This window comes from Abrus precatorius, unplaced genomic scaffold (assembly GCF_003935025.1).
Source record: "Abrus precatorius isolate BTA unplaced genomic scaffold, Abrus_2018 Scaffold2, whole genome shotgun sequence".
NCBI classification, from domain to species: domain Eukaryota; kingdom Viridiplantae; phylum Streptophyta; class Magnoliopsida; order Fabales; family Fabaceae; genus Abrus; species Abrus precatorius.
In genome coordinates this window covers 27,869,991-27,893,324 of record NW_020874362.1, presented here as the reverse complement: position 1 = coordinate 27,893,324, position 23,334 = coordinate 27,869,991, and the positions used below count along the sequence as shown (strand labels likewise).

The 23,334-nt window shown below is 29.1% G+C and overlaps 1 protein-coding gene across 4 annotated transcripts; it reads right to left on the bottom strand.

Annotated features, from left to right (window-relative positions):
* Positions 1-10,834: 10,834 nt before the first annotated feature.
* LOC113857918 (BEL1-like homeodomain protein 8) lies at positions 10,835-17,525 on the bottom strand. 4 transcript variants are annotated; one of them, XM_027490215.1, is made up of 7 exons: positions 17,350-17,525; positions 17,119-17,191; positions 16,839-16,994; positions 15,184-16,566; positions 12,498-12,901; positions 12,319-12,379; positions 10,835-11,828 (listed from the first exon to the last, which is right to left on the bottom strand). In XM_027490215.1, exons 4-7 carry the CDS (start codon positions 16,468-16,470, stop codon positions 11,289-11,291), a joined length of 2,292 nt encoding a protein of 763 aa, XP_027346016.1. In that variant the 5' UTR covers positions 16,471-16,566; positions 16,839-16,994; positions 17,119-17,191; positions 17,350-17,525; the 3' UTR covers positions 10,835-11,288. The 4 variants fall into 4 exon arrangements, with proteins under 4 accessions (XP_027346016.1, XP_027346017.1, XP_027346014.1 ...); XM_027490216.1 differs by lacking the exons at positions 16,839-16,994; positions 17,119-17,191 and having other exon boundaries at positions 10,930-11,828; positions 17,350-17,445; XM_027490213.1 differs by lacking the exon at positions 17,350-17,525 and having other exon boundaries at positions 10,930-11,828; positions 15,184-16,588; positions 16,839-17,275.
* Positions 17,526-23,334: the final 5,809 nt, after the last annotated feature.

The window sequence follows — 23,334 nt, the reverse complement described above, 5'->3', positions numbered from 1 at the left end:
ATGAATTTCTTGGTTGGTACCCTAAAACCACTTAGTATGTCATGATATGTACTTACATGCATGAGTCAAGCATATATATATATATATATATATATATATATATATATATATATATATATATATATAGTCCAGTCAATAAACAGAAAAGATTTGGTTTCTCACTCAGTTATTACCATTAGTTGACAGAACTGAAATATTTATGATTAAGTTTTGAAATGATTACTGATCGGTTATTTTTAACCAAGTTAATTAACTAACCTTAATAATTATGAAATTTGACTTTAAAATTGCATTATATATTTGAAATTTGAAAATTAATAATAAGAGGACATCCTAATCTCTTGTAATAGTAAACAAAACAAAGTAGGTTTAATATCTCATAAGAATGTCCTTTTTCTAAAATCTATCAGCGTTAGTATTTTATTTTTTGATTTATCATCATATCTTAGTTTGATTTAGCTAGAGTCGGACTAGGATGAAGATCAAGTAAAGAGCAAGATCATAATAAAAGCTAAGGTCATGATTAGGTTTAATTACATTGTGACAAAGTCAATAGTTAATCTAAGTATAAAATTACTATTAAGAAATTTCTAAAGTATTTTATATGAAACATGAGAAAATTAAAGTTAAAAACAGATTTACTATATTGATACTTTTTTTTTAAAGGTGACTTCCTTTTTAGGATAACTTCATAAAATATGGAGCTATCTCCTTCCCTATGTTATATTATAATTTATTTTAACAGGAGCAACTTTATTTTATTGATAACTTTTTTACGTTGACAACTCTATTTAATTAATAATTTTTTAAAGTATAATTAAGTACACTTAAATTATTTTTTTTTTATAATTACAAGATTTTAATATAATTGTTTTTAAAAAATATTTACTTCATTAAAAATTATTCTTATATATAAACTAATTTTATTTTTAATAACAAATGCATACAACTCGTAATTAAATAAAATCAAAATAATTACTTCTTTCATACTTTAAAAATAAATTTATATAATTAACCAAAATTTGTGTTGCAATAATATTTCATAAGATAAAAAATAAATTTAAGACTTATTTTTTTCAAGTAAATAACTTTTTAGGCCATAATAACATGATAGATAGTTGTAAAAAAAATTACTTTAATCACTGTTTAGATGTATACTTACAACTCTATACAATACACCTTTCTTAAAATGAAAACATGTCAAAAACTGATATTTTCAGGTATTTAAATAGTAAGTTTAGTTTAAAAACTCAAATTTTTTTTTTTTTTACACTTGCACTTTTTTTAAAAAAAACATTATTTTTAATTCTAAAAATTCATTAAAATAGGCCTATATCAAAGAGATGAAAATGAGGATAAGAAAGGGGAGGAGGAAAAAAAGCATAACGAGATAGTACAGTTGAAGTATTGCACTTTTCTGCATGGATTCAGCCACACCACAACTAATGCATCTAGCTGAAAGATATAACTGAGTAAATGGTCTGAGAAGGATGATCAGTATGGTACGTTAATAAATGCCTGACCATAAACCAATCAGTATGATGATCTCAACCAGTAATCAAACTAATTACATTACTTTAGAATTTCCACTTAATTAAATCCAATTCGAACCAAATCAATCAAACTTGATATCTATTAATTTCATTTTTATATTCATATTTTCTAAAATTGAACTCACCTGAATCAAATTGATATTAATGTTTTTAGAATTTTTCTTATTTTAGTGAATCCATTTTAATTGGTTTTCTAAATTTCGGGACTGTTATTATTTTTAATGATGATTTTTATTTCATAACATAGTTTTTTATTTTAAAATTTTAAATTAGAATTTGAAAAAAGTATACAAAATATTTACTGAATTCGAATTAAATTGACTTAATCTATTTTTCCCATAATCAAATCAAATCGACTCAAGTATAAAGTGACGCATTTTCATTTTCATTTTCATTTCCCTATATTTGTTTGTTTACCTATCAACCTAGTCTACAATTGAGTTGGAATTATTCTTAATGACGATCATGCTTGCCTTTGCTCAACTCAATTAATCAAGTTGTGTACCCACGAACATTGCAATATAAATATCTAGATGATTTTGACATCAAACAATTGCAACCTAATACATGAACGTTTTAGATTAAATCTTGTGAAGGTTTTATATTTTTATTCCATTAATAAATAACGTTTAACAAATATCTAAAACAGCATTATTTTGTTAATTTGAAGAAAATTGTTAATGGACATTGGTTTCGTTTAACCTGTCCTTACATGGACATAGACAACCACACTTTTCTCCGGGAATAGGATACCATCGGACTCCGTCACTGCGGCTTAGTTACTTCAAACTCTTTCAGTGGATAAATAAAAAATAAATAAATAATTTCTTATGTTGTTTTTTTTTTCTTCTAAGATCATCCATGTTGCTATATTCTCTGGGTATATGAGTGGCAACTTAAACCAATAACTATGAATAATTGGAATGAAGATGTATTTATATTAAGACTAAGTCTGTTCATATTTATATTCTGATATGATATTTTTGTGAACTTTAAACTTGATTAATTAAGTGTATATATTTAATTAAACATATTTTAAAAAATAACTATTTTTTTTTGCTAATATACTGACAAAAGAGCTATTAGAAAACAAAGATTATTTGCAAAAATAATCATTTGTCAAACATGAACTTACATGTCATAAATTTTTAAAAACTAATTGATTTGCATAAAGTTATTTTAACTAACATGCATATATATTTTTTAAAATAAAAAATATTATTGACTATAAATTATTACATTTAAAATGTTAAGTATTAATTTATTTAATGTTTTGTATATAATAATCAAGATGATTTTACATAATTTAATAGTTAAAATTGTAATTTATAAAAAAAAAATTAATGATACATCTAACTATTACAGTTTATACCCAAAAAAAATCTGTATATATAACAAATGTTGTTTAAAATAAGCACTAAATCAACTCCTTAATTATTCTTACACAAGCATTCAACATTGATTAATATATTTTTGAACTTACTTCTTCCGTTTCTTTTTATCTGTTTGTGTTTTAAAAAAAAAATTGTTCATTTTTATTTATATCATTAGAATTCTAAGAGTATATTTATTATTTTATTATTATTATATCTTTACCCTTCACATTAATGAAATGGTTAATTAACTTGTACAAATTTCAAAAATAAGAATAAAATAAGCAAGTAGTTATCAAAATTTAGTGATCCAAAAATAAATATTTTTTTTAATCTGTGTATTTTAACTTTAGAAGAAAGATAAAAAGGAGAAGAGGAAGTATTAATAAGAGTAAAAAAAAATTATAATTTTTGTATAATTTTAATCTTAATTTTGACTTTTATATAATTTTTGTAATTTTTAATACATTTTACCAATAATAAAAAAAATATTGCAAAATTTTTTTAAAAAAATATGTTACTAAAACTACTCTTCCACATGCATCTCTATTGAGCTACGTTCGAGACACTGGAGCTTACTTATGCTTCCCTCGCATGGCTGCTTTTATTTTTCTTTCTATGGCATGACGGTGTTGATGGTTTTTCGTCTCGTCATGTCAGTTGTTAATCTTTGTTCCTTTGGGGCTTAGCCCCAAAATGAATTTTGTGCTTGAAACTTGCTTCTTTGTTTTTTTTTCTTTTGGATTTGAAAAAAAAATTAAGATAATCTTATAATTTTAAAAAAAATCTAAACATAGGTTTATTGTTGTTCATAAAAGTTAGAAAGAATAAATAAATAAATAATTCAAACACATCCTTAATATTCAACGTTAGCCAATGTTGCTTATGTTTTATTTCACTTTTTCCTTATGCTCATGTGGATTTGAAATGATTCTTTTCCTCATTGGTGTTTCCCAACAATCCAACCACGTCTCGTGTACTTTAAAATTTGGTAAAATTAATTTCAATAGATATTACTTTTAAATTATTAAATATGATTAAAATATATATCTAAACTAATTTGAATCACATATTTACATTAAGACAGACCACATATTTTAATTTAAAAAAATCATCGATATCATCCAACCTATATGCCAATGACCCTGCATTAGGTGGAATTTCCCTATTTAGGGCACATAGAAATACAGACAAGCATGTCATCATTTACTTTGTTTAATTAACAATTTTAATGGGCATCGCACTTAATATTGCCTCAATGTCATAGGTTGCAACCCCACCATGATATTATTTGAAGCTGACTTCAAGACCCTATCTCACATTTCATTCCAAGACCCTAACCCCTATTTAAGTTGCTTGATCCTCCTCCTTTCTTCTCCATTAAGATCATACAAAGCCACACATATAACATCCTAGCTCTACCGATCTGGTGAGTAAATTAATTAAATGTACTGTTTTTTTCTTGAATGATCTGTATATAACTAGTATTCTTAATTGCCCTCACTTGTTATTTATTTTAAATCATATACATACACGTATCTTATATATGTCGTTGCTTATTTTAATATATTGTCTTCAATATTTAGCACAAGTGCTTTTATATTATGATGAGTAGCTCACTTCGGTTTTGTGGCTAGAAGGAAGCAAAAGGTGATGCATGTGAAAATGAGGATTGCGGGAATTGCACTAGTATTGATGCTGCTAGCAAGCTCTTCTATGGCTATAGATAAGAAAAAAATTGTGACGAAATTGGAGGAGGGAGAAGTGAGTGATGAATCTGATGAAAATGATCACCATAAAATCCCTCGTAAGGGGTACGGAAAACCTGGTTCTAGTCAACGTACAGTGAATGACGATGTTAATCACCATTACATCCCTCGCAAGGACTATGGTACACCTGGCCAAGGAGGAAACTAGATGCTTATATGGCTGTTTATACGCATAAGTAGTCTTTCAATGTTTGATGAGTAATGGATGCTAGATGTGTGTTGGTAAACTATGCATTTCTATATGATCACTTAGTACGCTAAAGTTAATTATGTGAATGTGCATGTATTAAGCACTAGTGTGGCAATTACACAATAGTAGTTGAGTTAATAAATAAAGACGATTTAGTTTAATTAATTCTATATTTTTTCAGTCTTCCTACCAGTTCCTTCAAAGTTTTTTAACTATTTCCTTGATTGCGAGTTAAGACAGTTAATTAAGTGAAATGATCTTAAGGATATCGCAACATAAATGTCATCAGAGAAATGTATTTCTATAAGATCTCTAAGTAATACTACTATGATATACTTCATAGAAATATTAAACAAAGTTGTAAAGGTATTTAATAATTTTTAAAAAAAATTAAAAAAACATTTAAACTTCTCTTTATTTAATAAATAAGAGAATGAGAAAAATATTAGGAGGATATTATCTTATTTAATTAATTTGTGAAAGTTTGAGATCAGCTCATATGATTTTAGTTTCGTTCACGTACTTAATGCGAGTCAAATTTTTTAAGATCGAATTCATAACTTGGGTTAGGCTATTTAACAAAATATAATGGAGCAGGTTAATAACTTCAAATAAGTTATGTAACAACAAAAAAAAAGTTATATATAGGATCATTAAAAATTAAAATTTTTTTCACACACACATATAGTGTATTAATTAGATATATTTAGTTTATATTTTTTTATAAAGTATATTTCAGTTATTAATTGGAGCGTTTTGTAGTGAAAAACAACCTTACTCATTATCTCTTAATTCTAACTTTAAGTTTAAATAAATTAATTCAAGATATTATTGATCAGTTATTGCAGAACGTCATCTTGATTTCAGAACTTAATAATTATTTTGAAACACACCCACATACAGATATAAAATGATGACTTAGTATTTATAAAAATTAGCATAAATTATCTCCTGAAAAATATTCAAATTACACAACTATCTGTTTTCTAAATTATGAACATCCTCTTGAGATTTTTATTTTTATTTTCTCTGTGTAACTCTCGTTACCATCAAAAGCTAATGTTTAATACATGTGAATACTTAACTTTATCTGAATCTCTTTTAAAAATAAATTTTAAAATTAAAAATTAATTATAATAATTTGATTTTATAGAAAGTTAAGAAAATAGATAAAAAATTAATTTAAAATTTAAATTTAAATTCAAATTTTAAATTTTAAATTAGATTTAAAAATGGTTAGAGTAGTTTGTAAATTTTTTAAAAAATAGATAACAAAGAAAAAAATCTGATTACTAGTCATCAGGAAAAAAAAAGAGTCTTTACTAAAATAAAAATAATAATAAATAAATAATTACATATTAAATAGAATTTAGGGTTTCAGAAAATACTTATAAATAAGAAGCTTAAGTTTTTAGTGAAAAAGAGAACTTTTGAATATAGAAACAAAAAAGAAAAAATTAAGACCTCAAAGAGAGAGAATTGAAACATCTTTGAAAGAGGATTTTAGAGAGAGCCTGAGAAACAAAAAGCAAAAGAGGAAAGGGGATCAGATAAAACTTGACAACATCAAAAATTTTAAAGCACATTTCAAGGTCGATTACAGAGAACAAATCGAATGAGAAATCCAACCGTAAGGAAAAAAAGTTTTCATCAAATAAATATTCTTTTTTTATTTTTTTAGTTTGTTTCTTATCATCCCTTTATCTAGTAAAAATTTTTCCTCTTTGTTCGTTTTCTATCCTCTCTTTATCTAATAAGTTCTCCTTCTTTATTTATTTCTCATTCTTCCTATATTTAGTAAGGATTCTCTTTCTTTATTTATTTATTTTGTAGTTCTCTTCTCATTTATGATATGATACTTTTTACAAGTGTAATAAATAAATAAATAAAAATAAAAAATTCAAAAAAATTTCCTTTTTTAAAAAAAAAATCTATAAATTCTAATCATTTTTCTAATCCTAAATTTTTTCTCCCTCAGTCAAATCCTAAAAAATAAAATACAAATCCATGAAATTTTTTTTTTCTAGCCCCAAGTATTCCCTTTTTTGCAAACCCTAAAAAAAACTATTTTTTTCTAACTCTAATTTTTTTTGCAAACCTTTAAAATAATATTTATTTTTCTAACCCCAAAATCATTCGATTTTTTTGCAAGCTCTAAAACAAACTATTTTTTCAACCCTAACAATTTTGTAAATTATAAAAATTTAATTTTTTTCAAATCTTAAAATTCTTTCTTTTCATAAATTCTAAAAACCCTAATTACTTTGCATATTTTAACTTAAAAAAAAAACTTAATTCCTAAATCAAATAAGAGTTATTTTCTCTACATTTTTGTTTGTTTTTATATTTATTTATTTATTTTATATGTCTCTCATATGTTACTTTTTTGCGTGTAGAAATCCTATATTAAAAGGTACATCAATTTTTTATTATTTAAAAAAAAGTATTTTAAATCCACGACTAAACAATTTTGATAGAGTGGATATTCACCATTGCTTGGATCATAAGAGTTTATTGAATAACCGAGTAAAGTGGATTTACTTAAAAATAATAAAGAAAAACTAAGTTTTTTTTTTAAAAAAAATATTTAACTTATCCAAAACTCAATTTTTAACAATGACAACTTTGATTATTCCGTTGCACAGGAAGATAAGTAAGAGCGGGAACCTGACCTGTTAAGTCCAATTTTTTTTCAGGTTCAAAATATTTTTAGAATTGTTTTAAACCAAAAATTAATTTCAAGCATTTTTTTATAAAAACTAAAAAAAAAAATTTTATTTTTTTCATAAAAATTAAAAAAGTAAAGTACCTAGATAAGTTCTCTTTTTAAAAATATATTTCCTTAATATAAAAATGAAAAAAAGAATAATATTTTTATAAATAACATTCCTTTAATTTAAATAAATTTTTTATTGTATTTTCTTATTTTAAAAAATAAAATTAAAATTTCTAAAAAATTGTAAAAATTTGAAATAAATCCAAAAAATAATAATAATAAAAAATTTGAAAATAGTAAAAAAATAATAATTATTTTCTTTTAAAATGAAATAAATATTTTTAAAGATAGAATAATTTTTGTATAATTAATTAGAAGATAATCGTTTTAATTAACGAACGTCTTAGGGTGCTTATATATTTCTTACATGCAAACGACTCTAAGTCCAAATCTGATTTCAAATATTTTTTTAAAAGTTTTTTCAATATTTTTTTTATAAATTTTAGTGGCAACTCCCTGTCATCATTTTTTTTTTAAAAATAAAACTCATTGCAACCTTTTTTCTACAATTCCTTCTTTTCTCTACGCGATAGTTGTCTTATTGTTGATTCGTTTACGACAATACTCTGTTATTGATTTTAAGACTTTAGGGGTCTTAGATAAAGTGTAATTTTACTTCAAATTTTTGTTTCATCTTTTGAAATTTCAAAATTGATATTAAGAATTTAAAACTACTTTGCCGTAACTGAGTGAAAAAAAATGCTTCCATGCATGATATTCATTTACACCTAAATAGACTACAATGTATTATATATTTATTCCTCATAAGAAAAAGTAAAAAATTTAAAATAGAAAAGAGGACATAAAACTTATAAAAAAAAATAAACGAGTTGAATAATTGATTAATAAGCTACTCTGAGCTCTATAGATAAGGTAAGGTTTTCCTATTTCAAATCCATATCAAACAAACACACACCTCTCAACTTCGTCATTCCATTAAAAAAGACAATCAATTTTATTGGGCGTTGAACTAAATCTTGCGTCTTGATGACATTAGAAGCATATATATATACTCATAATTCAAGTGTTTTGCATTTTTTAACCTTACTAATATTTATGATTTAGTTTAGACAAACTTCTCAACAATACTTATAAAAAACACAGCAAAATTAAGTAAATTTCTCCTACGAGTTAGTATTAACTCTTTTATAAATTCACTCATTTAACTTACTGAAAATTTAAGGTGTATAAAAATAATTTTAATTTATAATAAAAATTTCATTCATATCATTTATTCTCTTATATAAATATATAAATATATATATATATATATATATATATATATATTTAAAAGTTTATCCAAACTAGGCTATGTATAGTTTAGTACTTCCTCTGACATGAGTAACCAAATACGCTTTTAGGGGTGGATTTATCAGCCGATTAAGGGAATGTATTCCTATGCTATGTACTCTTTAGCTTTCATATTCACTCTTTATTCCTTTCTTTCCCTAGTTTTAGATTTATATTCTTAAAATTTTATGACCTGGCTTTCACCTTTCTATATTTAGGGTGTGTTTAAATTTTAAAAAAAAGCTTAATTATACATCTTTTTAATAATTTTTATCACACAAATTTGATTGTGAAATTTGTTAGAATAAAATTTTAAAATATTTAAATATGATAAAAAAAACCTTGTTAAAATAGATTAAAAATTTATGAGTTGAAAATCATTTTCATTAATTCTTTATAAACCTTTTCGAATATTTACTTTATCTACTAAATATAGGGTTTATCCACTCTTAGCTCGGTTATTATTTGTTGATTTTTTTTTTCACGCTCATGGAAAACAGTGAGAAAAGAGTAAAACAAAAGAGAGAGAGAGAGAGATAAAGGAAAGGGAAAAAAAGGGAAAAAAATTTCAATTGAAAACAAAAGGAAAAATGTAAAAGAAATATAAAAGAAAAGAATATAAAACAAATCAAAATTAATTTTTGTGTCATGTCAGATTGGGTCCTAAAAAGAGATAACCCAGCCAACAATTGGGTTATGTGAAGCCCATCCCTTTTTAATAGACTTAAGTAAAAGAACACTTTCTCTTGACCAAAGACAGAAGGAACACTGTTAAAATTGAGTTGCTGAACCATAAATCATTGACTTCGGGTATAAAATCATTCCCACTCGAATTATGGAAAATATTTTTTCTCATGAGGCAACAGACAGTGAATTCAAATTTGTATTAATCAAAGAAATTTTGTTTAGTAGAATGATCCCTCAGCTAAAGCATTTTAATTTTACACACTGAAGTTACTGTTGCGAAAAGGCACTCCCAGCTAAGTAAGATGAAAAGGATGCATTAATATTCAAAATGTTTGGATCTACACTTTCCAACTTTATAATCTATCCCATTTTAATTTTCTCACGTCTACTTTCTTGCATTCTTTTTATATCTCGTATTCTTTTTTTTTTTTTTATCACATTATTTATTCTCATAGCTTTTCTTCTTTCTTTTCTTTTTCATTCTCGAACCCATCTCTTTCTTCATAAACAATTATTATTGATAAATATAGATGGTCAATCTTTCCTTTCGAATGTCACAGCATACCTATAGTTCTACGTTTATACTTTTTACTAAGAACAATCTTAGTAGCACACAAATACCCATATTAACTCTCACTTAATCATTCATGTTAAATATTCGTTAGACTGTTGAATTACAGACCCCAATCTTTTCTGTACCACCCAGGCAAACGGATGTAGAACTCTCTGTGCAAATCTATGACATTATTAAGTACGATGATGCAAAATAATGTCCTCCGGTACAAACGAGTTCATCACCATACTTGACTTGAATAAAGAAAAATATTATTTGAACACCTAAAAGTGTTGTTTCATGTTTTATCATATATTTTATAAAATACATGTCTACAAAGAAAAACATAAAAATTATTATAAACATCATTGTCCAAACTTTATCAATTTTATATAATAATTCAAATAACAAAACTATCGAAAATACTGAATAAAATCCCGTTTTGTTACAATTACTAGGTTTTGTAAAAGATTGCTGGAATTCATTAGTGTGTATTCTTATCGAGCTTGTGCAGTGAATTACCCAGTTTTTAATAATAAATTTTCTATATTTATAAAAACAGAAAACCCTTGTATATGTAACCCTTCAATTTTACGACCTAAATCACAGAACAAGGTTTCATAATCTAGTTATTAATGTTATACACATAAGCATGCACCTTTCTATTTACTTTTGTTTCAAGGTGGGAAGACAGAAAATCGTTAAAACCTTACACACCACATTTTTCCTATTTCCCTTTTACGCGCCCAACATCACATTGAGTTGATTAAAAACATTACAGAAAAGTGGATGCAAGGATACTTAACCTGAAAGTTGTCCTTGCCTTCCACCCCGTCTTTGCAAAGCTGCCTCAGTTGTCCGTGCCCAGCTTCACATTGAATGGAAGCAGCTTATATCAGCCAAAGTTGAAAGGTTAGCCAACCAATTTCAATTCCACACTTACCCTTCCCTTTCCTTGTCAAGCATTTATCATTGACCAATGGGAACAAAAAAATTTAGCCACATCCATAGCAAGTGACTCAGTTGCAAAAGGATCCATTTCCTTGACCCCATTATTCTATCCCCAACTCCTTAGAAGACATAACGATTATATATAATCAGCCGACAAAGTCACGGATCATGTGCCCTCCAAATTGACGCCTAAGCTCGTCTTCTTGATGTAATTGTTGTTGTTGCACACCCTCAACACCATGCCTAAGACCCAAAGTTAGTGACACGGACCCAATTCCCCCAACCTCAAGCCCACCACGTCTATATGGCATAAAACCCATAACTGTCCCATCCAAGCTTGGTGTAGTATTAATTTGACATTCCAATTTAGAACGCTTCTCTTCATTCCATTGTTCTCCATCCATTCCAATGTTTTCCTCATTGCCAGCTGAAGAAGATGATCCCATTTCCAAACACTGGAATTGCTTTTCAGCGATTGCACGTGCATGTGCATGTGTACCAAACTTGTTCACAGGTTGGTGATCAACTTTGGGCTGGTTGCTACCTTCAGAGGCTGAAGCTACCTGATCATTATTTTTGCTAGTGTTTTGGTGGGCTTCTGCTGCGCCTTTTGTTTCAAGCATGTGTATTTCCTCAACCATTGGCTTCCAAACACGGACTCGAGCATTTATGAACCAATTTGATACCTACGTTAATCAATTACATCGAACTTATTCCAGTAATATATAATACAAATCCATGCTACAATAAACATCTTGGAAAGGTTGATGCCTTACTGCCTAGTATTTGCACCCAAATGAGCACTAAAGTAACTAGTTATCATATCCCTTAATACGGACTATGATGAGGACTGCAATGTTAATTTTGACGATGTCAACTATAAATTAAAAGAGGACTTTGACAATAATCCCTAAGGTGGAATTTGATTTTTTCAGTATGTTTTCAAAATTATTAATGAGCTTAAGAATGAAAAGAAAAACAAACCAAGCTCCATATTAATTAAATTAAAGACTTCGAATTTTTTTTTAGTTGGAGAATATTAAACGAAATATTTGGCCCACCGATTGTACCCATTTAGAAGCAACCAGAAGAGTATGTCAAACATACAAATTCAATCACGCAAATAGATAATGGACCGTAGACATAATAATGAATTCTAAAGGAGTAGACCCCCACCTGGTTTCGTGATAGACCTGTTTGGGTAGCCAACATGTGTTTATCAGTGTCCGTGGGGTACCTGAAATGAAATTGAGCAGCAAAAGATAACCATATATCAATCTCCTTTTCTTCTTTTGGGAAAACAGAAGATTCATTGTTTCACAGTTAGAGAGATCAATCACAGAAAGGAGACATACGGATGAAGGAAATGCTCAAATAACCAAGCCTTCAGAATTGCCACTGAGCGTTCTGGTAAGCCTCTCTGGGGCCTCCAAACGTGTTGTTGGGGCTCAAGAAAGTCTACGTTAGGCCCCCCAGATTTGTTTTTTTGAAAACTTTGGTCCATGTACCTTAGCCTTGCCATATTAGTGTCAAATTTATTACTAGTACTTGTAGTTGGTAGTGAGAAGTCCTCTCCCAAAACTTCACATGTAAGCTTTAGTTGATCTGAGATAGCACTTTTTAGACACCTGAAGTTTTTTGATACTGACTTGAGAGCCAAGGAGATGTAAGGTGTAGCCGAACTAAGACCCGCTACTGACTCAAAGGATTGAACAACCATTTGCATTTGTTGATGGTACTGCTTATATCTCCTGGTAACCTAAGAGCAACAATGTCAAGAGGAACTTTAAAAGCACTTGCACAAATTATAACTAGCAGTAGTGTTAGTATTAGTACAAGCCCATGAATTATAGTATTCTAAACCAAAAAACATTAAAAATAGTTTTAAACGAAAAACTCGTCACTACAAAAATTTAATAATTATTGAGTTGTAGCAAGCCTAGTAAAGCAATGGTGTACCCATGAATAACAAGATATTTTTATATTGTTCCATCAACCACAATTATTTAGGTAACATTATTAAAAAGTGTGCTGAAGTAGATGACAAAAACCAACCACTAAAAAACTACCAATTTGAACAAGTTGATAGCAACTGGGTAGGGTAATCCCTCAGTCTCTTTCCTTAGAGAGTTTGGAACAAACAAATAACTTTCGGAAAGTGGAGTGTACACAGTTGAAAGGTTATCAACTAGCACTGTTTTATCTTAGACTTTGGAGTGCTAGATGCATCGACAAATAACTGTCGACAAGAAGCGAATCCAAGCCATTTTTAGCAACAAGTTGAGTTCATTCTTGCTAGGAGACGGGATGCGCCATTTTGCAATCCTAACACTACAGTAATTCCAACTCAACCGCACGTAAAACATTATTGCAACAATTTTATGCGACCTGTATCCCCCTCATTCATCAGCTAAATTAAGATCCTACCAAATGTGGCACAAGGAAAAAACAATATGATATAAACTGTTTGAATGAATAAGTAATAAGGTTAATTGAGAGCATTTCTTCTGAATATATAATTCAAAAGTAACAAAGAAAAAGCTGTCTTTAGGATACATCAAGTCATCATCATCTAAGTACACTGCCATGTGCTGATGAACCAATGTGTTAATGAAAAATATATATTAATAAGTAACAAATTTTTTTCATATGTATGAAATGAAATTAATTTGTACAGGAGAAAGGATTACCAAGAAAGGAAACAGAGGATGAAATATTCTTCCAATAATACAAAGAAAAGAAGAGACAAAAATATCAATCAAAGAGAACTCCAGTCATTGTGATATGATTAACTAGATCCCTTTACAAGCATGCACACAACTCCATAGAAATTCCAAATAAGTGAGTTATCGTTATAAAAAGTTACACAAAAAGAAAAATATTCTTTAAAAGTTTTTTAATATATTAACAATGAACTGCTTAGCTATTTAATATATTAAAACGTGATTAATAAGCAACTACTTGTCAACGCATTTCTTCATGAGTTGGAAAATATGTTTACCAAGACTTTTATATACGTTTTGCCACTTTTCTTCACATTTTGATGAATATGCGACGATTGATTCAACCAGATTAACGAATTTATGACTCCAAAAAATTAATAAGATAAGCTATGGACAAGTAAAATGACAAGTTCAAGGACTAAATTTTTACCAAAGAAAAGGAAAACTATGAGAAGGAATGTGATATAAACAATGAATAATGCAAGGACAACGCATTATAGATGACACACATTACTGTCACACAATGGGAATCTGTAACAGAAACATATAATTGTATAATGATAAAAAAGTTCAAAAAGGAGCTTGTTTACATCATTCCCCAAGAGAGTTTTCGTCTAATTATATTAAAATGTCAAAATACAAACATTATGAAGACATACCACAGTCAATTCATACAGGTACAGGACCTTATCAAATATCTGTAGTCTCTTTCATTCTTCAGTTTGAGTTGCGGGGATAGCTAGTCTTTACCTTAAATATAGTAGTAAATGACACCACCAACAACGAAAATGGAAAACACAACAGAATCAAAGCAACAAAATCAAGGGGAAAAAGATTCTTGCTTTGACCGGATGGAAGCCAGTTGATTAAAGAAAAACGACAGCATGACCGAAGCCCAAATGTAAAGAACAATAACATTATTAACAATCCAAGTAGCATATAATCTTTTGAATATAGCCATACTATTCAAGCCAATAAGAAAATGCTATTATATCCATAAGTAACAAAATTAGAAGCACATTGAAAATAAGTAACTCAATCTATATACTACACAACAATGCTATTTCGTTTTTTCCATATTATCTGGACGTGAAACCTAGTTGTATGTATCAATGCAAATTTACTTTCCAAGAACTATGCGTCCACAGTGACCGACCCCAAACGACAACTTGTTACACACGGCAGTTTTAAAGCACTAGGACTTTTTCTTATGTTATAACAGTAAGTTACTGACACACATTAACTATGCCAAAAACACACAAGACACAAAAGTAAAATCATAAGGGCTACTATGTGAGCAGTGTAAATGTAAACCAACCTCCTCTTGCATGTACAGTAGTTTTGCCTTATTCTTTTGACACGCAGGTCGAGAAGAAAGACAAAAGCTACTCGCGGCTCCGCCATCAGCGCTATTTTCGTTTGAACTATACAACACAGACGATGAAGCACCTGAGATGCCAACACCTTTTGCAGCAACCCCACTTTCATCAACACTAACAGCATCAGCAGCAGAAGTAGAAGCAGCACTGACATCTCGAGAGACCCACTCCGGAACAACATCACAAGCTCCTCCTTTTGTAAATTTTGAACCATTGTGACAGCACCATTGATCTAACAGCTGTTGGCAAGGCTTCATGAACTTTGAACTCTTCAAAATCGTGGCATACCCAGTAAAAGGACCAAGGGGTCCAACATTTCGATAAGTAGCACTGTTATTTAAAGGCATTACCATTGAATCTTGAAGTGATTTTCCACAACTTCGAGGAATATTCACATTCGGCTTCATTGTAGTTTTCACAGACTTTGAATACTGTGGATCATCTGATGCAGACCCTTCTTCAAAAGAAGGCTTGGATTGAGAGTTTGATGAGAGTGACAAAGATAGGCCCTGCGGGTTGGTGTCTTGTTCATTAACTACCTTTTTGTCGGTGAAGCCCATTGAACTATTTGTCCACAAATTAGCACTCCCAAAACGAAACTCACTATTTGCTTGATGTCCAAAGCTTGGATGAACCACAGGCTCACCATGATTCCCTCCCCAAACTCCATCGTGCATCAACGAAGCCATATCCTGCAAAGCATTATGATAAAGTGGAGAAGATGATGAAGGAGTATAATGCATTTCCCCTAACTGCTTCTGAATTTCTCGGTTATTATTGAGCTCAGAAGTCAAGAAAGAGTTGGGATTGCTTTCATTATAATTCACCATCCAATCACTCACTTGATGAGGGGCACTGTTTCTCCAATTACCCAAGTTATTGCGCGGTTCGCATTGTTCCTTTGCAGATGAATGAGGAAAGGAACCATACTGAGCCATCATTAGCTCTTGAGTACACTCCAATGGGTTTCTAGGAGCAGATAGAGGATTCGAAGCAGTGGAGAAACTTATCATTTCCGATGGATAAAGCGCTTCTTCCGCGTCAAGCATGTTGCCATTTCGAACGTTATTCCTTACTGGAAGAAGATCCAAGTTAAACCCGGGGTGTAATGTTAACTGCTCTAGATTGTTAGGGAACTCTTGAAAATGTTGTGAACTGTTTTGAATCCTCAGTTTATCGCGCCGAATTTGTTGTGCCACATGCAATTCAGGCCTTAAGCTGCTCATTCCAACCTCCTAAGTCCAAAGCCTCTTAATCTGAACGATCAATGAAGAGAGGAACAGAAGATGAAATATACCAAGCCCATGATTCCAAGTTCTTTCCTGTGAATATCACAATCATCATCTCAGAATAATGATAATAAACCAATATCTTTATTAACATAATTTTGACGCGAATTTAATTAAATTTGATATTAAGAAATAAGAAATCAATAAATATAGGACTAGAGTAAATTATTATTCAGTATCATCAAATTAAAAGTAAGCTACTCGCCCTTGTTTTTCCTTCTTCTCAGTTTTTACTTTCCACCTTTATTAATTTTGCCATAAGCAAGAACAAAGAAAGCACGAGAGATTGTAAGCTAGCTACTTACCAAGCACCGAAAGCATCAATATTTGCGAACATCCCTCGTATGACACTATTCCAACTACCAAAATTAACCGAACAGTGCAACACCCTCAAAACTATGTGTCGGTAAGACTGAAGATGAAGCAGAAGGAGAAGCACCCCCTCACATAACCCGTAAAACCTACGCAAACACAAAAACAAGGGCATACGTAAAAGTGTCTCACACAGCGAAAGAAACCCTAGCTAATGATCTACCCTCAAACTCCAAAGGATCTAGTAGAGGATTTCAAACAACAACAACTCACGGCTTGTCTCACAGAATCCACCAAAAGGAAAACAGAAGTTTTAGAAGGAGGCACCTCGCTAGTATGGCATACGCTGAAATTAACAAAGAGAGGGAAACCCAACCACGTCAAATTTACGGAGAAAAAGAAAAAAAAAACTACATACTTAAAAAGAAAAAAAAAGAAAAAAAGAAGAAGCTAGTTTAATATAGTAGCGTAGAAGTGAACAAGGGAAGTGTATATATCTATTACCTTAAGTGCGATCGAAAAGAGGTATATGATGAGATTTGGTGGGTGAGAGAGTGAAGATTCTGGTTGAGAAGGTGGTGTTGTTGTTGGTATGGGAAGTGAGAAGGGTGAAGCTAAGCAGTGCCACAATGATTGCTAAACCGAATATTGCCCGTTACATTTAACGTCTAAATTAACGTAAAGTCATTTTTCTTATTCTATTTTTTATATATTATTAACTTTTAGGTTTGAAACTTCAGCGGCTGAGGAAAATGTGTGACGCTGCTCTCGTGACTCGTGAGTGGGGTGAAACTCCAACATTTGTGGTCCCTTTCTTTCACACCTTCTTTGCCCTTTTTATTTCTGTGTATTTCCGATTCTGTCATTGTCTCGGAGGCTCGTCATTGCATACTTCACCTAAAAATTTGGGGCAACATATCAAACATGCATGTAAGAAGAAATACAATAACAGTTTTAATCATGTAATAATAGTTTATAATTATTATCTCAAACTTTAACCTCACTTTTTGGGTTAAAATAATTGCAGTAAATTAAAAGTAAGTCATCTAATCTAATTACAGCTCTTAAAAGGAGAGAGAAGTCCAATCACAAATTATCCTAAGTCCTGAAAAGGATAGATTTCCTTGTAAGTGGAAACTGATAGATATTCAAACCTATGCAGTAAAATACAGAACTTTGTCCCAATATCTCAAACCCCACAACTTAACCACGTATAAGTAGGTGTAATTCATAAACTTTAAACCAAGAGAGAAAAACTGAAAAATAATCTATACGCATAAGATGAAAAAGGATACAGGCATACTTCGAATGTTTGTTTCAAAAGTTGTCATTAAAAAAGAAATACTATTTGTAAAACATATTGATATTCTAATCATAGGTGTTACAACCTCAGTATATGCTTCCACCATTTATAAAAAAAATTAAAACTTTTAACTTAATAAAAGTTCAACAATTAGTTATGAAGATTTTATGTACATCAATTTTTATCATATATTCTTTTATATATTATTAAATTTTCACTATACAAAATGTATAATATAGTAATTATATATCAGCTTCAAATTTAATATTTTATATTAACTTATTAGTTAATATAATATACAATACTTAATTACTATATATATCTTTTATACGTTAAAAGTATATATTTAATTTTGATTTAATTACGTTTGAATAATTAAATTGTGATTCAGAGCCTTTATGACTTAATCTTTTAATAATTAATCTGATTCTTAAAACATTGATATTTTGCTCTCTACGACCCACGTTTCAAACAACCATTCACTCAAATTTTTGCGTAGGGCACGGTCAATTTTAAGACTCTGACTTTTTAATACAATACTTTGATTTGGCAATGTGAAAACATATAAAGACGAAAATAACGTTAAAATGTATCAATGTTTTTTTCAATTTTATAAAATAACTTACAAGTAGAAAACTAATTTATGCTTTAAAATGACATACATTTTGAAATAGAGAGAGTAATCTTAAATTTACATGAATTTAAAGTAAAATATACAGGTATAAAAATATGTTCAATTTTTTTAGGGTGAGGAATCTCCTTAACACTATAGCTTTAAAATTAACACTGTCTTCTTCATTTATTTTCTATTAAATTTTAAATTAATTATTAATATTTTATTATTTAAAAAAATTAAAATATATTTTAAAAAAGTATAACTATGGTAATGAAATTAATGCTTATAATTTTATATAAATTGTTTAAGTGGTTTACAACTGATTAAATCCTAATCCTTTTAAAAAGTCTTATTTGAACTAATTATTTATTTTTGAAATATATGCTTTTAAATTTGATTTAAATTTTAAAAGACTTGTTGGAAAACAATTAAAGAGACATAATATAAGTTACATAAGTACATACAGTAACACAGACTGCTTGTTAGTCAATCATTATCGGTACAGTAACAGTGTTTTGAACTCAGAAAAGTTGGAATTATTCTCCGTCGCGGTCTCATTCTCAGGCCATTCATTTTTCGTAAACAAACAAACGTTATCTGATGTACGGTCAGTGTCTTCTGTTTCTGTCACCCTCCCCTCTCTCTTCCTCGTCTTCCTTATAAACACGCACTCTTCTTTTCAGAAGAACATGTTTTCACACATTTTTTTTAATGAGTTCAATAAGAGAGAAACGCGTATATTTTCTAAGTTCTATAATGTATAAAATATATGTCTAATAGCATACAGTTATATATATTCTTCACGTTTATTTTTGTACAATAATTTTAAAATTTATGTTACTCTAAATCCTAATTTTTTCCCCTTAAAATTCATTCTCAATAATGTTATTGTTGTCCCTTTCTCTCTGTCCTATTTATTTGTTAACATTTCATTTTTTACATTACACATCTTTTTCCTTTAACCAAGAATCTTACATTTTGGTTGAAGTCAGACTTAGAAGATGAAAGATTAGTAAGATTGTATTTCATATTAAGCAATTATATTTTGAATAGTACATAATACATGCGGACAAGTGATGCAAATTAATCTATAAGAGTTATGTATATTCTAAAGAATATTGATTAGGAAATAGTTTAAAGAGAGACTATCTCAAAATGTGAAAATTTTAAAACAAATGCATTAAAATGTGTTTTTAATTTCTATCTGGCTGAAAAGAAACGATAAGCACTCTTAGTGGATTTTGCAAGGGCTTAGTGCTTACATTAAAAAATGATAATAGAAAAGAAATGAAAAATACAGTGTCAGTTACAAATCCCAAGGGATAAATCACAGGATAACCAAAACCCAGTGATTTGATGATTGAAGCTTACAAATGAATGTATAGAGGTGGCATAATATGTTGAAACCCGTGACTAACACAGTAATGATTGCTGTAACCGCAAAGAAGCAGATTAACGAGGGAAAATCAAAATGTGTGAGAATAGTGACCGGCTTTTCAATTTATCGGTAATGGAGATATGATCACTGCCGTTAAGCAAAAGATGCGGTGCAGGTGCAGGGTGCAGGATGCAGATGCAGGTGCAGGATGCAGGGTTTCAACCTCCAAAACTTTCTATTCACTGTAGCCATCTCAGAAAAATAAATGAGTGTGGATGACACTTGACAGGGTATAATCCACACTTACGTAATCCTTCTCTGTGTATCAAATATTAACCTCAATTCTTCTAAATTATTTTTAATAGAATTAACGCTGCGAATGAGAAAAATATTTTGTATTTTTACATTATTATAAGAGTATATAATATATTAATGTTATATTTTTCAATGTCTTTCTCGTAGATTTATTGATTTAATTATGTTTTCTAGTCGTGGTGTTCTAAATTTTTTGTTTTACCTATAAATTTTCAAAGTTTTTAAGAAAATGTTGTATGTTGTAAAAAATGTACTTATAGAACCAGCATTGTCAACATTAAAGAATCATAATGGTAGCCTGTAATACGTGATTGACGTCCAAAAATCAGCATCGTTTGTACCAATATAATGTGCAGAAGCTATAAATACACAAAATTATATTTAAATAATTTTATAAAGTTAAAATTTTAATTCTTTTTCTTCCAGATTTTATTCTCCAAAATTTTTTCTGTTCAACAATAAGGTTGACAGATATTTAACTATTTGAAAAATCACATTTTAATGAAGTTATTTTTTTAATAAAATTTTTATAATGTGTGCATTAAGTTGGAGAATGATCAATTTTAATTTGAACTTTAACAAATTGAATTTTGACATTTTAATTTAAGTTTATATCTTTCGATTAAATATTTACTTTTGTTCTCAATAGTTATACGGATTAATTAATTATGACTTGATGTTGGAATTAGTTTTTTATTGAAAATTTGGTTAATGAATTAGATTATTGAGTAATTCACTATCATTATTAATATTTTGAAAATAGAAATTGATGAGCATGTAATTTTATAAAATATTAAATTCATTTTTTTAATTAAGAAAATATAAGGAATTAAGATTATTATTGTGTAAAAAAAGGGTTAGTTATAAAAAATTAAAGTTACTATAATACTGTAAATTTAAAATTTAATTAAATAGTAGAACCCGAGGTAAGAGATATTAAATTATTTCAAGTGAGATTTAGAAAAGTTTTACTATAAATCTTCTATATTCTTAAATTTTATTGTTATATTTTCTTAACTTTATGATTGTAATAATAATAATAGTTATGTGTACTAATTCATTACTAAATTTAAATAGTAATAATTTTATCGAGTCAAATTTTTACAATGAAGATATTTATGTTTTAATTTTACTATTTAATACGAATCAACGTATTGATGGTAATAAAAATGACTTTAAATTAATAAATTACTAATACAGTTTTAAATTTCATTAAAAAAATGATTTTTATTTCTATATTATTAAGATATTGAATATGCTTATTTTTGTTGTTAATTGATGTGAAAAGACTCAAAAACACTATACAGAAGTGTTTATTAAGATTTCTTTTATTTAAATAATGTAGCAGGTGTTTTTCTATTTGAAGGTGTATTTTTAAGGATACACGTATGCATAACAGAAATTAAGAGTAATAAAAATAATGTATTTAGAAGTGGACAGAATAGTTAAGGTTTAAATTGTAGTGAGGTCATGCTATCACGTCACTACAGAAGGCTACATGGACAATGAAGATAGGTTCCTATTCCTATCTTGCGGCAGGTAGCATCGGCTGGAGCACTCTAAAACCACCAAATAAAAAAGCTGAAGAAGACCCTTGAATCCATTCCAGTTTCAGGCCCTCTGCTGTGTGGGTCAGTGTATGTGAATTGTGATGTGTAAGCATTGGGCATTGGCAATGGCAAAGGTTGATGCTCAGTGCATGTCATTGTCAACCTTTCTTTTATTCTCTTTCTTTCTCTTTCTCTCTTTTGCCACCTTACTCTTTCTCTATTCACCCCACTGCCACTCTTGTGTTTCTCGACGTGATAGCCTGTCCCTTCATCAATACTTATGACTGAACACTCAACCATTTAAGCACTTGTACCTTTTTTGCTATGCATATGCAATTTATATGCCACCCTCCATAAGCAGGCCATGTCCTTGCATGCATTTTCGGTAACCCCTAATCATAAAGTTGTTCTAAACAAAAGAAGCAAGCGTGTATATATCAGGTTATCTTTCTCATCATCTTTCTTTTGACTAATCATTTTACCCCTTCTTTATATTATATTCCTAATATCTTAGAAAATTATTTTAAGGGCACTCAAAGAATAATAATTAGCAAAATTTATGATTTTAATAACTCTTAAATTTTTCCTATTTTTTTGAGCTTATGACATTTATTATATTAAAAAATAAGAAATATTAATTTTTTTAATAAAATTGTCTATTTTGGCAACATGACCGTTCTTAGAGAGTGTGATTCAAATTCACAACGGTTGGTGTAAATGTGACTGGCGTGGTATGTGTAATGAGTTTATAGAAGTTGATGATTGCTTCATTAGTGATTAAATTAACTGAGCTTTGAACGATACTTTTCTACGAGAAAAGTGACAAATTGAAGTATATTCATGCACATGTGTAGCAATAGAAAGACCAGAAAAGGGAGGACCTTGTTGGTGATTTCGAAAATAAATCGATACAATGAAGGGATGAGATTCTGAATTCTCATGTACAGCTAGCGAATACGGTCTACACAAATGCACTAACTTGTGAGAATATGGAGATGAAATTTCACAAGACGGTACATTGGATGATTTATCAGTCACATTGACCGTTCATTTGCTTAATGACATGAAAGCATATAAAGAAGTGGGGTCTCTCTGGGATGGAACATGTTCTGTTTTCCAAGTTGTAAGGTACAGTCACACTTCAATTCAATTCAATTCACATAATTAAGATCACGAAGCAATCAATCGAAAGCTCAAGGCCACAAGGGCGATTCCATAAAGGGTTGCGAATCACAATCATGAACCTAATAACGAAAGCGGGTTTCAAAGAGAATTATGTAATATAGGTATGTTGTTCAAACGCCAGCATCATCGCATGCGTTGTGTT